This window comes from Artibeus jamaicensis, unplaced genomic scaffold (assembly GCF_021234435.1).
Source record: "Artibeus jamaicensis isolate MK-2021 breed Jamaican fruit bat unplaced genomic scaffold, CSHL_Jam_final scaffold_1964, whole genome shotgun sequence".
Lineage (NCBI taxonomy): Eukaryota > Metazoa > Chordata > Mammalia > Chiroptera > Phyllostomidae > Artibeus > Artibeus jamaicensis.
The window spans coordinates 29,720,551-29,737,317 of record NW_026522030.1 but is presented as its reverse complement, the minus strand read 5'-3'; the positions used below and the strand labels follow the sequence as shown (position 1 = coordinate 29,737,317).

Here is a 16,767-nt window from a genome sequence, read left to right as displayed (position 1 = left end):
AGGAAGGCGGCTCGGCTTCGGGGTTAAGCGGCAATCACAACCCCCCCTCGGGACTAGGAGAGACATCCCTCACCACCCGCGTGCTCTTCCCTCCGCCCCGGTCAGCGTCTCGCAGCTTGGTCTCCGGCTCTAAACCAGAACAGGAACCCGAGTCCGCCTTCACATGGAAAATTATGCTGGCTCCAGCGGCGCGTAAAATTGATGTGAACCGAACGAAGTGGGATCGTCCAGATCCTCCCTCTCTTGTCTCGACAGGGGTTTCGGCGCGTTACACAAGGCCGAGCTTGTCTCTTTAAGGAGACATTGGACCCTAATTAGTCCGCATTCTTGGCATGGCCGCGGAGCGTGGGGCCGAGGTGTTTGGGTTGGAGAGGGGCGGGTGGGAGGATGAGACTAGCCTCCAATCTCACCGCCCCCTCCACCCTCTTTATTTTGCCGCCACCACAGCCACCAACACCCAGTTCTGAAGATGCAACCAGGGCAGCAGCAACAGCAGGAACAGCCCACCAGCCACTGCCACTTCTCCCAGGCCCACGTTACTTTGATTGACAGCTGAACAAATGTTTGCCGGGTTCGAACGCTCGCGCTAAGGAACGTCAGCCAGGGCGCAGCTCAGCCTTGGGCGGGCCATCTCCGCTCCGCCTCCGCGAACCCCATTCCGTTCTGTTCATTGGTCTGAAATACCACCGACGTCCGGCCCCCACGTGGGTTCCGCACCCGCCGGCTCCACCCCTGTGGCTCACCATTTGTCAGCAGAGAAATGATGGGCAGGAACACAGAACGGCGATTAATGTTCAGCCATCTCTGATTGGTTGCTGTAGACGCCTACTGCGCGGAGGGTGGGCGGAGCGCTTGGAGAGCGCCCCAGAGCGGTCGCTTGGCGGGCCGGTGGTTGTAGTCAATCTGGCCGAATCCTCAGTCGCGCTAGCCAAGGGGTGCACTACATCTCCCGGGATGCCCCGCGGTCCCTCCACTGACGGTTGTGAATATGTATCAGAATGTTAATGATTAGCCGATGCTAAATTTGGTCAAAGAAGTCACCTACACAGAGCGTGGTGTTGGAGCTGTTCAGAGCGGGTGTTTGGGCTGTTGGCTGTTGTCTTTCCCCCTCTCTCACACACTTGTATATTATTTTGAGGTGGTGTTCGCAGAGTTTGAAAGGGGAGAGAATTAAAAAAGCCGCACGCCTTTCACTCTTTTTATAATCCCTTTCAATTTGGGGTTAAAAAAAAGACAAGAAAACAGGAAGGAAGAAAAATAAGGAAATGAGATGTGGTAAAAGAAGCTAAAAGGTGCCTTTTAAAAGATCGTTGCTGTGAAGTGAAAAAAATCTCCAGAGAAACCAAAAAGCACCGCTGAGACCTCTTCCGAACCAAAGGAGTTTGTGTTTGCTTTTAGGAAAGAAGACAGATCATTCATTCGGAGGAATAGCAACCAATTAAAAGACAAATAAAAAAAGTTTGGAGTGGGACGCCGAGCGAGCGAGCAGGCGGGCGGCGCTGTCGGCGGGTGCTGGGGCTCGCACTTTCCCGGCCGGAGTGAGCGGCGCGACTGCGGCGCCGGGCTCGGCGGGTGCGCCTCAGCGGAGGAAACGTCGGAGCGTTGTTTGGGAGAGACGCGCGCCGGACAATGCCCGCGGCGGGCCATTGACGCCCGCAGGGAATGCGGAGCGGCCCGACCGCCGGTCCGCACCCAGTTGCTGCCGCCTTCGCCGCGGGTTTTTGCCGCCCGTATCACGCGAGACCCGGCGGGGGCCGGGACCGCCCGAGCCGCCCCTCGGACCCGGCCGGCTGCAGCCGCCGCTGCCTCCTCCTCCGGGCCATTAAACCCAATGAGCCGCGCGCCTCTTCCCAGCGCAGCCAACTAAATCGGTTTGGATGATTCGCGACCTGAGCAAGATGTACCCGCAGACCAGACACCCGGTGAGTGCGGGCGACGGGGTGCGGGCTCGCTGGGGGATTCCCCGCGTCGCCCCCTGCGCGCGGAGTTGTGTGTGGCTTTGGCCGCAGGGGTGTGGAGGGCGGCTGGCATCGCGCGCCTCGCTCGGGGAGCCTTCTGCCACCCCTTCCTTCCCTGTCCCTTCACCGCCCCCCCCCCCCCCGCCCCGGGTGCGGTGGCACTCTCGGAGAAGGTTGAGAGGCAATTGAGTTGTAGCCATTTTCTTATTGTTGTCTTTGAAGCTTCTGGAAGCTGTGCAGAGCCGTTTGTCGTCCCCGCGCCGCGACTCCTCGGGGGAGTGGGGGGGCGAACGATGAGGGAGGCGCGACTCCGCGCCGGGGCGGGGAGGGCGCCCTCCGCGGCGGCGCGGCTAGTCCGGCGGCGGTTCGGGAGTGCGGGGCGCTGGCCCCTTTCGCCGCGGGCTTTGGCGATGAGCAAGCGATCTAGCCAGCTGTTTAGCTGGAGCGGGTGGTGGCCCGGTTCCCCACTCCCCTGACCTGGCTGCTGCGCGACGCCATGGCGCGAGTCCCCCCGACGGGCCAGTTTCGATTCCGGGTGCGGAGAGGGAGTGGGCTGGGTGGGACGACCCCTAGGCGTTAGCATTTGGGGAGTGAGGGTAACGGGGTTTCGAACCCCTGGGGTCCGGATTGGGTAGGATGATGCTGGGGTCCGAGGGTACACGAAACCAGCCCTAGCCGGTCTGTGCGGCGAAGTGGGGGTGGCGGGAGGAGTTTTCATCGCTCTTTGCTTGCCTGCGCGATGTGTACCCCCCCTTACCCTCCTACCCCGCTAGCGCCGCGTGGTATGTTTTCTCCATCTCCCTGCCTCTCCTGTGATGTGGGCTAATTAAATATTTTATTGTTGTTCTTTAGGCACCGCATCAGCCTGCTCAACCCTTTAAATTTACAATTTCCGAGTCCTGTGATCGGATTAAGGAAGAGTTTCAGTTTTTACAGGCTCAATACCACAGGTAAAGATATTGACTTTAGCTGATCCTCCTGTTTGCTTAAGTCTTGTCTTACCTCCCCCCCCCGCCCACGCTGTCCCCTACACACACACACACACACACACACACACACAAATATCCCCCTCCCCGGGTTTTTTTTTTTTTTTGGTGTGTGTGTGTCTGTGGTCACCACAAAGGCATTATGATCATTTTTCCTTGTGGGCAGAAAGGGCAAGTGAATGCCTCTTTTTCTTAAGCAGGTGTAAAGAAATTAAGCGCTTTTCTCTTCTCTGGTAAATTAAAAAAAAAAAAAAAGGCAGAACAGTCGAAACTGGGGAGACTTGGAAAACGCTGAGGCCAAACTTTCGATATTGATTTATTGGGGCCGGGAGAATGGAAGGTTGGGGAGATTCTGGGGCCTTTTGACTTCCTTGGCTCTTCATTACTCCTAGCTTGATTCCTCCTCCTTTCTACCGTTCACCGAAATACCATGAGCTGAGAGCCCTGGGAAGTCACAATTGAGCGATTTCATTACTTTTATGCTGAAAAATATTTTTTGTTTTAGAAACGATCAGTAGTCTTAGGGTGTTTTTGAAATATTTTTCTTTAACTGGCTTTTTAGTGACGTGTAATTCTTATTTCATAAATGTGAGAACCAAAACAAGCCACTGAACCCAGTCTATACTTTGCCCCTGGGTGGTGGTGTTCAACTTATCTCTGTTTTGGAGGGAAAAAATAAGACATCATTCATAAGACGTGCTTGATTCATATTTTCATTAATCTCTTCATGGAACATTAAAGAAAAAACTCCCTTGTGACATTTTGGGGGTCTTATTTGTGCGAATATGTAGACATTATTGATATTTATTCTAGTTCTCATTACGTGAATTTAGTGACTATTCAAGTCTGAATGAGGTTCCAGAATTAAATTGGCTGGAGAGTTTTATTTATTTATTTTTTCTTAAACAAAAAACCCCACATTTGTTTCTCATTGAATGGACAAGTCCAGGCTGCGCCCAATCACCCCTTTTCTCTCCTGCCTTTCCTTGAATAATGAGGGTGGTATTTAAGATAATTGACTTGGTGTTTTGTAGGTGATGATTTAAAGGAGTGAATGTATATTTACATTTAAAGGGTGTAAGTCAAGATCTTTGTTGTGCTTAGATTTCCTTCTGTCTTGAACAGCCTGAAGCTAGAATGTGAGAAACTGGCCAGTGAGAAGACGGAGATGCAGCGGCATTATGTCATGGTAAGAAAACTGTGTCATAGATTCATAGGGTCTGTTAGTTTGGGATACCGAAAGCAAGAATGCCTTCAGATTGCCTGAGGCTGTGGGATAGGTGGCAGTGGCAGTGGCAGTGCAGTTGAGGTTGTGGGAATGGGACTATTAGCAACCTGTAATTCCAGGATATTACGACTTGCTCTGACAACTAGCCTTGCTTCGAATTTTCAAAAAGTTCAGCTGCATGGGGTATAATTTTCTTTGCTTTGTGTTTATAGATTGAAAAAAAAACAAAACCTCATTTATGTTTTGTTTAGAGTCACAAGCAAAATGTTTTTGTGCTAGTGGTTTTCTTTGTTGTTTTATTGCTTTTTTGCTCCAAACAATTTTAACCAGTTTTTCTGGAAATTAACATTTTAACATTTTATTGCTTTTAAAGAATGATGGATAACAAAAGACTCTAGTTACCTGTTTAACCCCCCCCCCACTGTTACCTTACCTAGTGTGTGTGTATTCATGTATGTGTTGTGCATTTTCAGTTTCTGTAGTGTTAACATTGGTTTGATGAGTATTGTCCTCCCCTGTATAACTGCATTTCTGTCATGTTGGTTATACTACATGTTCAAAAAAAAAATCAAATCCGCTTTTCCAAAAATATTACCAGGCATGTTTTTATGCTTGTTCGTAAAGGCCCCAGAGTAACTCGTTCATTTCCTGTCAAGCCTTTTTCCTTTGAATGTGTGAACATTAGCAGTACACTACATAGGACAAACTGAACTCTGAAGTAGCATCACCTTTTTGAGCAGTTCTTTCAAAGCATCTGCATTTGTATGGGGCACATTTTGGCCTTTAACTTGCCTGCTGTGCCTAAGAATTAGAGTTGCTGTGGTTCTAAATTTTCATCAGACCTTTTTCATTCACCTACTTGGGATGTATAAAGACAACTGAAGATGTTTAGTATGCTGCTTGGTTTGAACTTGATTTTCTTAGATTTGTGAGCTATTCTCTTAGGGTCTGTGTCTTAAGGTGGTTCTAGTTTATTAGGCTGAGATAGTGGTAGAATGTTTCTTATTTAACAGCATAGGTATTAGGGATATTTTGGTTTAGGTGAAGTTTTTATGTTTGCTTTAAACATACGTAGGGGCATTTTGAACAAACAAGGGTGATTGTTTGATGAAAGGCACAAAGTTAATTGCTTTTTCTTCTTTGACAGTATTATGAGATGTCCTATGGGTTGAATATAGAAATGCACAAGCAGGTGAGTTATTTACTTATAACCATTTTAAATGGCAGTTTAGAAAGAAAGTTGTATGTTTTGCAGTTTTATCCTGTACATTTTTGTAGCTACATGTATTTTAAAAGACTCTACTGAAAATGATACTTTTTCAGATGTGTTTTTTCTGTCTTTTCTGCTTATTATCTTAATTTTAATCACTTAAAAATGCGATTTAAAATGTCTGAAGGCATATTCAACTTTGTGCATTTTCAAAACCAAGAACCTAACTTTTAAAGTAGGTCTTATTTTTTCTTTTGAAAGTTAATTCATGTATTTTGGGCATTGTAAACTTGTCTTAAGAAAGAGCTTTTCTTGAAAAATATTAAAAAGGAAAGCTAAATTCATTGACTCAGTGTAAAAGAATGGATCCAGGGTGAGCTGGGAGAACCAAAATGAAATCTGTGGCACTACAAGGGAAATAGATGTAAAACCCTTGTACTGGTCCCCCTGAGGCTGTTTGGTTGGATCTTACCGGAAACTACAACTGTTACTTCCCAAAATTTGTACAGAGTAAATGAGCCTGATAGGAGGATGTGATAAGGTTCAACGCTGGGACTGGGTCTTGATATCTGTTAATTAAATTAGTTCAGCCAAAAAAGAAAAAATAATTGTTAGTCAGAAAGCATTGAGAGGTATTATTCAAGCAGGGCCCCCCCCTTTTTTAAGGAGGCTGAATAAAATGGCTTAAGTTTCCTAGATGGAAAAATAGCACATATATATATAAACCGTTTGGCAATAATAATTCCTCTAGGAGGCATTCATGTTTAGTGATCGCTTAGTGAACGAGCTTCAGGTTTGTCTCAGTCATTTCAGAATGGGTGTGTATGTGTTTACCTGCTGGGAAAAGACCAGGGAAAACTTAATGCTTTTTATCTCTTATTATACTCTTGGTGAATGTCATTGCCTTTTAAGTTTAAAAAATATGAAATGATCACGTATTATTATGTTTTTCCTCCTTATGGAGTTCTTTTTGGATGTGGTTCATTACCATGTACTCAGAATATACTCAGTAGAGCTCTTCAAGATGACTGTTGAGACAGTAAAAGGGATCAGATAGGCAGTATTTAGAAAAGTTGGGGAAGAAAGGAGTTGTTGCATACACTGAGGAGTTTTTATTTTCAGTTTTTTTATACTTCATACATTATTCGGTTATGTCAATATTAACATTACTATATAGTTTGCTGTGTGTTAAAGTTAAATTCTTATTTGGGCATCTTTGCCATTTCTGTTTAGATTAGTAATGTAAATATTTCCTGCTTAAGCAAAATCCATCAAGCTTATGGATGCACTCACCTTAGCTTTACCTTATAGGAATAAATTACATGAGAAGGTACTGTTTGTTAATTATCCTCATTAAATGTCACTTTAGGTCTGGATCATGTACTTGTCTTTTTTGTTCTCACCCCACCTCTCAAGATTAATTGGTTGCCTTTTTAAAGATTGGACAGATGATTAACGTCCCTTTATTTCTTCTCCTGTATCTTATTTACCATAGCCAGTTACCTTCCAGATCTCTTTATACAATTTACAGGATGCACAGAATTGATAGATTTGGCTAAATGTAATTTTTTGGTGGCGGGCCATATGGGATCCCTTAATTTTACACATTTTGTCCTTCTGTAATTCTGTCATCTTCTTGTCCAGCCGGCCTCAAATGCCATCTATTTAAAATTGAGAATGGAGTACATTTTCCCTTCTTTTCTCTTGCTTTTAAATTCAATCATATCAAGAATCCTGAGGGCAGTTTATCACATTATGAAATACAGACAGCCCTGCAAACCACCTACTTATTATATTTTCTTTCTTTTCCCCCTTAAGCGCAGAGGCATATCTGTCTTTATTTGTTTTCCCAGGCAGACAGCCTTGGTTCCTCTTGGCCTCTCTTCCAGATGCACTGGCTGGATACCCTCGTAATGGAAAGCAGCAATAATGCAGGGAAGTTACCCTGCGGCATAATTGGGCCTAGTTCTCCAGATCCGGTTAGGCTTATTCACTTATTAGATTTATGTCTCTGAAGGGTTCAAGAGTAGGAGTCCCCGGAGTCCTTGGAAGTACCCTAGTAATTGGTGGCCCTGATATTTGAAACCTTTGTGTATTTTTTTGGTTAACGCTCCTGTTCTTCCTGGCTGCTGCCAGCCACAGAGTATTTATTTTTAGAGAAATTTTTCATTGAAACAGAAAATGATGGCTGTGATGGAGTCATGACTCTGTGACTTAGCAAATTGATAAAAGGATAAAAGCACAGAGCAGTGACAAACAGGGTCGGGGGTCTGGCATTATGGCCCCTCCCCTTTCTGTATGCTGCTCATCATCAGTCACCCTGTGTTGATTCTGGTAGAGGACTATAAAGTGAAACCTATGGGGAATTTGTCATTCTGAAATGAAAGCTAATGTAATTAGTACCAATTAAAGTACATTTAGTAAATTGGATTTAATCTTAATTAAGCCTGCATAATGTTGCCAATTTTTAACAATTATGTTTGAGAACATAATTAATTTAAATTTTGGTAACTGAGTAAATAGCATTAGTCTAGTAGAATCAGTTGAAATTATTTTTTAAGGGGAACTTGGTGACATGACATGGAATTAGAGCATAAAATATGAATCAAATTTCTGGTCATCTTTGGTAGGATCGATAGAGCTGAACAGATGAAGCTGGAAAAAAACCCCAGAAAAGTTAGGGGAGGAGTGTTCTAGGCTGCAGTGTGAATTAATACTTCACCACTGTCTTCAGTTCTAGGGCGAAAGTGAAGGTGACAAATGGAACATGGTTAGAGATGGCACATGTTTTATTGTGATGTCTTTATGATGGAATTTTTAAAGACAGAAGAACATTGGCCTTTATTCCCTAAGGATTTTCCTAAGTGTGTCTTGTTTTGGATGGGGTAGTTGACCAATCCTTTAGTTGCCACTTTTTTTAGGCTGATTCTTCTTTATAAATACAGTGTGGCTTCTAAATGGGTCAGTGACCGTGGGTAGAACAGGGTGATGCATGCGGTTGATAACATTGCTAAACACCGCTTGTTCCCAGCCTTCACCTGTAATGCTGTAATTACAGAAGACTGCCCTGATTTAATCTGACAGCAGTAGTTACCTCTTTAAAAAGCAAATATTGGATACTGATTAGGAAAAATAAGTAGTGTGTGAATTCAGCCTGTAGGAATTGTAAATGGAAATGAACAAACCACATTTTTTTAGAGCATTTGACTCACTCATAGTTCATAGTCTGTAATTTGAGGCTCTTTTGCTTCTTAAAAAACAGCCTAGCTGAATTTTAGAAATTAGAACATTTTAGAAATGTGCAACACTTACAACCTAAAAGAAGTGAGCACTGTATGTTTACATACATATGGGTATATAAATGCATATGTGTGTGTATGCATGTACATGTGTATACACACGCATACAAGTATTTTTTAAAATCAGAGCGAGAAAACCCCTGTTTCACTTCAAGCCATGTAAATTTCATTATGAGATTTGGGCCACAACCATTTGAGTGCTGCTAAAATATTAATTGAATAGAAATGAAAGGGCCTTGCCAACTGATAGGATATCATAATCGTAGCCTCTCTGGTCGATGGTAAATGATGATAAATGACATTAGGAACCTTTTAGCAAACTGTAATAACTACAAGGAGGGAAGCAGTATGGATTTGCATTATATCTGATACCCTCTAGTACCAAGTGGATTGCCAATACTGCTTGTTTAGCATTTTCTAAGGGCAATAGGATATTGATTTCTGACTTACAAGGAACAGCTCTATTTTCACCATTGAAAAGTATTGCAGGTTGTTAAGAAGAAATTGACTTGAAGAGGCCGACTGCTGCCCATCATGGAGCAAATAAAGCAAAACTGCCGAAGCATGGTGGAGCAGCGAGTCGGGCCCTCAGCAATTTGTTGCTATTAATTTACCATGCTCGACAGCAAATCAATCGGCATCTACTTCATCTGCTGGAGAAAATGCTGTCCAGGGCAGATAAAAGGCTCGGCATGGTAAAGAGAATAGACTGGATTGGCCAAAAGGAGGCTGCAGTTAATGTGTAAATAAGTGAAATCAAGGCCACAGTTGCAGAGGAAGCTGTCGTTAATTAGGTTGGTGCTTTTTCGGGAACTATTTTAGAAAGCAGCCGAGGATTTGGAGAGTGGGAGGAGATTTATTGAGGTTGAAGTAATATACGACGGGCATGACATCCCAGCCTTGAGTGAACTTGCTTCTGGGGTGCAGTAAATTTATTTGGGGACAGTGCTTACAATGGAATTCAGTTTGTTTAAAGTTCTGTTTAGACCAGATTTCCCGTAAGAACTTTTCTTTTGAGCATTACTGATTTTTGTGCACAGCTCCTGTCTTGGGTTGTATATGCTTAGATTTGGAGGAGTAGGTGCAGGAGTAGGTGTTTGAGAATGTAGGCAAAAATGTGTCTGTTGTGTTCTTAACACAGTGATTTTTTTTTTTTAGAAATGGATGTGATTTAGACATTTAGAAATGTTGTATAATAATGAAAATGTATCATTAAAGCGCAGGTGTTCTATCTGAAAGTAGTAAACCAATGACCATTTTGCCGAGAGAATTTTCTTTTGCTGCGTAAACACTGGGGAATAATCTATAGAGGGACTGAACAGTGGGTGGACACTACTGGATTGGAAATCCAAGAGGGATTATAAGTGAAATTTTGATGATTGTGCAGAAACCCTCCAGGTACAGTTAGGTGACCAGGTACATGTGTGATGGGGGATCATTTTGGTTTCTGTGTTTCATTAAGGTTTAAAGCCACCTTTTCTAATTTAAGGTTACTCATGCTTTGATAACATCCCACAATTAATATTAACCAAGTGGAAGTTATTGTTGGTGTTTTTGTCTCCCAGCCACTCTGATCTGGACATTTTGGGACTAGGGAGACTACTTCAGCCCTGTTGAGTAAATCTAGATACATGTACATTTTAAGTTACGTTTTTTTCAAAACTGTGAGAGAATCTCGTAGTAGGGCAGTTGATACCAAGTGGCACAGTGCCTTGGGCAGGACTCAGTGAACTGTTGTTTGATTTGTCACAGGGTCGTCTAGAGAAGCAGATCAGGTGCAGGAAATTCCACCTGTCAGGATATGTACATACTTAGGAGTGTTTTCTGGATGGCATAGGTTTCCCTCTTTTTTTCTTCTTGCATGTTGGGTTCTTAATTTTCTCTTTCTTGAGCTCTCATAGGATACCTGAAGCCGTTTTACCTGCAGCAGTAATTGTGGAATGGCAGTGGAATTTCCTTTTAACGGAAGTGAATGTTTATTATATGTCTGGCACATGCTTACCCACTGATCTGGGCACATTGTCAGAATTCTGTAATTCTCCCAATGATTCTAAGAAAGGGATTATGTCTAATTAAAGGATGATCAGACAGGATCATATCTGCATAAGGTGATAATAGTTATTAGGTAGTGGATTCAGGGCTTCAGATGACTTCACCTGGGAGGATGTCTCCTGAGAGCTGGGCCTACACTGGTTGGAGATTCAGCCCCAGTTCATTCCTGGAATGGAGAACCCCTCAAAGGCTGGGAGAGTCCTTGGGCTTGTCCTCGAGTCACTGAACTTCAGGCTCATACCCAGAACTCCTGGGGTGATGGGTTATTCTCTGCAGGTCTGCACAGGTAGAGTGAGAGCCTGAAAGCTTGGCTTGGACTCTCCATCCAGACTGTTTTTCGTGGATAAGAAGGCAGGGAGGGGTTGCTTTCTCTGACTTGGGAGTCTCCCACAAATGGGGCAAAGAGCTGTCTGCTTATCAAGATCGGGTTTGCTTCCTCCCTGGGCAACCATTTCTCATTTGTTTATAGACTTGCTCTTCCATTTAACTTTTATCTTTTCCTTGTGGCTTCTGAAAACTATGCCTGAAGACAAGGGGCTGTTTGTTAATCATCATCTTGTGGGTTTTTGAAGGAGGAGGCTGGAAGGGGAAAATGTGATGTTTTGTGGCCTCTTTGTAGTTCAGAAAGAGGTTCTTAGATGCAGGAAATCACACGCAATTCAAACTTTTAAATGAAGGCAAATGTTTTGTTTTTACTGTTAAAAGATTTTCTTTGCAGCCTTCAAACAAAGGGATAGTCCCTTCTCACTGCCCCTTATTCTCTTCTGGATACTGTTTATTTATGTTTTTTGTTTTGGTGGGCAAAATTCTTCATATCCTAAGTAATAGTCCTTGAAGGTGGGTTGGACTAATGGACTGACGAATAAGACCAGTCTTAGGTACACCTGCAGCCTCATTGACGTTGAGACAGTGCAGGCACAGGCACTGTCTCACATACTTCATTTCGTCTGTCCTTTCCTAGAATTCCCTTTTGTAAATCTTAGTGCACAATACAATAGGTAAAGTCAATTGAGAATTAAATGTTTAAAATGTACGTTTAGAAGTTACTTCTGTTTGTTTTTCATGAGGACATTCTTACTGCCTTTGATTTGACTGGTGATTCTGGTCAATCACTTCAGTACAGCAGTAATGATGGCTATGGGGCAGGTGAAAGGGACGTGATATTTAGAGGGTACTTTCCCTTGATCCCTTCCCACACTTCGTTTTAAAACACTCCCACCACCCCAGCATGATAGCACACTCAGTGGTCTCGTGGCTAAGGTGTCATCAGTGTGGCGAGCATGGCTGTTGGAGAGAAATAGGAGGCAGCACTTTCAGGTGTGGGCAGCTGCATGTTTCCGCTGAGGATGGCAGTTTGAAAGGCTTAGGACTGGACTTGTTTGGAGTAAGTGCACTTCAAACAGGTCATGAAATTATGGCTCTGCTTTAAGGGGGAAGGGCTGCAAAAGTTATAGTCAAAAGCAAAAATTGGAGTTGTTTTGACTTTGCCTTAGTAACAGCTGCTTGTGGTAGTTGTTTTATATCTGTAAAGAGGGATTTTGCTGGCACTCATCAGTGCAAATCTGTATACCCTCTCTGTTTTCATTGGACTTGACCCAGCGTTTATGCCAAGCCCTTGCTATTTCTCTACTACTAAGCCCCAACTTTCCTCAGAGCTGTAGTGTGTAACCTGCCTTCTACCCGGGGAGGGGGGGCCAGGAATGAAGGTCAAGGTGTGGATTTTCTTAGTTGGATTGTCAAAGAAACAAGAGAAATCCTTCCTCCTGCCCAGTAGGTACTCTATTTTCTGGTGAGTGGGTCAGTTTGTCATCATTTTTGAGGGTTGTGCCCACAGATACTTTACAGGTTGTATTGTGAAAGGAGACTCTGTGTTTCGTGGGAAGAAAAGGTGGGCTGCTGTGTTGGCGCAGATGTGGGCTCCATGCACAACTCTGCTGGCCACGGTGTGCACTGTGCCTGCAGTGGCCTGGCATTTGCAGCGGCCTGGGCAGTGAGAGATTGTGGAAAGGAAGATGGATATTGACTTTGTTTTTTTAGCAAACTTGTTTTACTGTTACTATTATTATTATTAGGATTCTGTTCTTATTTTCTGACTCTGTACGCTACTTCTGAAGGTCTGTGGATTGTTTTGGTTAAAGAATTTGAAAATGCAAGGAAGTATAACGCGGAAAGCATAGTAATCGTAGAAATTATGAGCTCTAGTACTCTTTCTTTACAGAGAGCTTAAGACATTTTCTATGTTCTCCTTAATCTTCCTGATGTTCCTGTAAAGCAAGTAGCAAGCTTGGATCCATGTATTTATTTAAATAGCTTCTGTCAGTGGAGTACCCGACAGTTTGCCAAGCAGTGTCATTCCACTAGCCTTCTTGAACAGATGACACTGAGGCTTAAGAGCTTAGACTAGCCCAGTGTCACAATATTGGAGGATCAGCATGCTGGCAGGTAGACCAGGGTTTACGTAGCTCTGCAAAGGGCCTGAGGTCACACAGCCAGCGTCCCTGGCAGAAAAGGAAGTAAGTTTCTTGATCACTGACCTTGCTGTTTCCAAACAGCAAATGGTGTGCTTGTTTCTATGATGTATGCTGGACTCTGCAACGTGAGGAGCAAGGGGTGCTACTGGCAGTCTAGGAGGTATTACCGTATCCCCGTTAGTTCCAGGTCTGACCTGTTGTTTGTGTGTGAGTACAGAGCCTCTGTCGTCTTCCCTCTCTACCCTTCAAGGCCTGGATTTTGACCAAACTGAGACTAGGATCTACAATGTAAAATATGAAGCCTAGATCCCCTTTTAGCAAAGCCCTTAATAAAACTGCCTGTTCCCACATTCTTAAAGTGCACTATGCAAACACTGTACTGGATATAAACTCATTTCTTGCCAGTCTCCTTTCTGCTAGAGTGTGAGCTCCATGGCAACATGGGTGTTTATTGTTCCCTAGTGCTGAGAACTGTGCAGGTCACACAGTAGGTGCTCAGGAAATATTTGGTGAATGGGAAAGTACTTGCCTTTGGATTACCCAGCCAAGAATATGTGTGATTTAGTATTTTTAAGGGCATTGTATAGGTTGCAGGATAACAAATGCAGAGTTTCCCAGCTCAGATAGGTCTGTGGTGCCTACTTGTTAAGTTTGTGGAAAATGCCAGGCAGGAAGAAAAGGGAAAGTAAAAGCAACAGAACTTGGTGTGCCTTTCAGGAGAGTTAGGCTAGTTTTGAAGTAGAGTATGTGTATTTTAGCATGTAGAACCTGCCTGTTTGAAGATGCAGGCATGAATTCTCCCTAACTGAATTTAAAATTCAGTTTGAACATCGTTCTATCACTAGTCAGTGTGTATAGAATTCTCGTACTATTAATAGGTCAGTGTGCGTGTGGTTTGAATGTGGGGAGATAATGATCTTAACTACACTGTGGTGTGTTTAGCTAACTTCCCTGCAAGTCAGTAAAAATGCAAACTTCTACTTCTTTTCAAGGGGTAGGAACTTTGAAGATATTTGTGTATTTTATTAGTGAAGATGGGATAGTATTGAAAGAGTTATAATTTTAAGAAGCGGTTTTAGAGAGCTTCTTGTGCAGCTGATATTTAGCTTATTTTCACAACTTCATAAGATTATTATATTTCCATTTTATATTTGAGGAGGCTCAGAGAGAAATTAAATAACTTCTTGAGATCAGCCAGCCAGTAAAATACAATAGGTCCCGAGTTTGACTCAGTTTCAGATCACTGGTGCTATAGGTTTTTCTTCTGTATTCCGAATGGTGTGTTTGGAATACTGTGTCCTACCAGGATACTCTACTGCCTCTCCCAAATTACTTGAGTCAGGACATTCAGATTCTGGTTCTGACTTTGCCAGTTACCAGCTGTGTGATACTGCTGAGTCCTCTAACTTTTCAGGACTGCTTTTCTCAACTTAGAGTATAAAGGAATACCAAGATGTCTTTTAGACCCTTTGGTCTAGGATGACTGTGTTGTTTTAATTTATTTTCTTCTATGATCCAGTGAAAGAAATTGAGACTTCCTATCACTTCTTTTTAGTATCAGAAAGTCCCCTTTAACAACTATTTTCAGAGGTTTAATTTACGTCCAAAAAAGTTAACCTACTTAAGTTATGACTAGAAACGGATATCTATCTATATATATTATATATAGTACTTAGTATTTAATCTATACAGGGTGGAACAGAAGTAGGCTTACGTTTGTGAGTATGTGAAACAGCTTATTGTTTTATTATTTATTAATATTGTATTATTTTCCATACAAACAACTGTAAACCTATTTTTGCCCTACCCTGTATCTACCTATATAGACATATGCACATAGATTTTGTATTTTATTAGGTACTTTTTTATTCATTATTTTTTAAGCCCTCGTAATGTTGCTAAAGCATTTTCTCTTTCATGAGGATGAATAAAAATGACTCGTTAAATGACGAAGTCTGCAGTTAATTAGTAGATGGTTAGAATTCACTGATTCTCTTAAGGCTAGCTAGCATTCAGGTGAAAGTAATGTTGATACAGAACTACAGCAGTTATTGTAAAACATATACTAAAAAATAAAAACGTATGGGGGGCACCCAAAAAGCCAGAATTATATTCTGGAGGACAGGTGCCTTGTAATACAGGCTTTGCCTGCATGGTGAATGTTCTAGGAACCCATCTGTATCAGCTGGTATTCTTGTGAGAGGCTGCGTTCGGCTTCAGCGAATTTGTTTTGAAGACTTTGTGTGCTGCCCATTTCTCGATGGGTGATTTACGAGTGCACCTGCCAACACCACACTGAGTGCTCAGCAGTTTTTGACCAAAAACGGCCTTACCCACATGCCCCATCCTCCCTATTCACCCCATCTTACCCCCAGCAACTTTTTTTTTGTTTCCTGAATGGAAAAAGTCCTCAAAGGAAAATGTTTTTGCTGATGTGGAAGAGGTGAAAGAAAAAAATGGCAGAAGCACTAAAAGGAATCAAAATCAATGAGTTCAAAACTGTTTTGAGCAGTGGAAAGAAATGTCTTGAAAAGGTATTGTATCACATGGAGATAACTTTGAAGGTGACTGAAGTTTAAACATGTAGAATGAATACACAGTTTTTATAAATAAATTCTGGGGTTTTGGGGTCCCTTTCTCCTGTATTTGTAAAGAGTGCTTCTTTAAAGTGATCAGTTGTTATGCTTTTCCTTTGGCATATGTTTAATCATACAACTTCTGAAATTAAATGAATTATGATATAGTCCAACAATTTTCTCCCAGTGTTGAAGGGGATATGTGTTAGTTTATTAGCTGTTGTTTGATTAGTTACCCTGCCAGAATCCAATGGATACATCAGTTTCTCTGGCTAAGGTGTACCTACAGACTCCTGGGGTCAAAAAGCACGTGTGTGAACTGGCAAACAGTGAGCTTGATATCTTAAGTCCTGAGGTTTCTTGCATCACTTCATCGGGATCCCTTACTGAGGGATGGTTTGGACTTTTCAACTTGGTTTTTAAGTTAATCTTAGGTAAATAAAAGAAGGGGGAAATGTTTAATCTTGGCTTTTTTGAACTGATGAGTCAAGCAGAGATCAGGTTTCTTCACTAAAATGTAAGTTCCAAAGGGAAGAGTGTATTTTCTTACTAGCGCCTAAAACAACGTTTGGTAGAGCAAGGGAATGAATCATTGTTGGAAAAACTGGAGGAATGCTTTTGTTTTTGTTTGTTTTACTTCCCATAGTGCTCTGCGTTTGCTTGTCAACCATTTCTAACCTCTGTTTCTTTGCCCTTTGGCTTTGTGATGAGCAAAAAAGACCACGGGCAGGCCATCCAAGGTTAGAAGTTCTCATCTAGTTCTGCCAGAGGTCCACTTGAGCTGGCAATTGGGCATTTTTAGAATTTAGAATTTGATTTTTTTCCAGATGATGATTTATTTCTAGAGAATCTTTCAGCTTTTACATCATATGATTTAAAAATGACCAGCATTAGCAGAAGCTGTGTTCCTATTTTCATTGCTTAACACTAGAGCATTCTAGTTTAGGAGTTACGGTTTAAAAGCAATTTTATATATGAAGAAATACT

At 42.6% G+C, this 16,767-nt stretch overlaps 1 protein-coding gene across 9 annotated transcripts in view; it reads left to right on the top strand.

The window, feature by feature from the left end:
• Positions 1-1,038: 1,038 nt before the first annotated feature.
• The window catches only part of LOC119035888 (transducin-like enhancer protein 4), a 144,799-nt gene continuing 129,070 nt past the window's right edge, over positions 1,039-16,767 (top strand). For 5 of the 9 annotated variants that reach the window (XM_053656223.1, XM_053656222.1, XM_053656225.1 and 2 more), the window contains exons 1-4: positions 1,039-1,922; positions 2,811-2,908; positions 4,070-4,133; positions 5,320-5,364. In XM_053656223.1, coding sequence (XP_053512198.1) covers positions 1,878-1,922; positions 2,811-2,908; positions 4,070-4,133; positions 5,320-5,364 — 252 coding nt within the window. In that variant the 5' untranslated portion in view covers positions 1,039-1,877. Of the gene's footprint in view, positions 1,923-2,291; positions 2,494-2,810; positions 2,909-4,069; positions 4,134-5,319; positions 5,365-16,767 lie in introns of those variants that run through there. The other 4 variants (XM_053656224.1, XM_053656226.1, XM_037127396.2 and 1 more) reach the window with 1 other exon arrangement.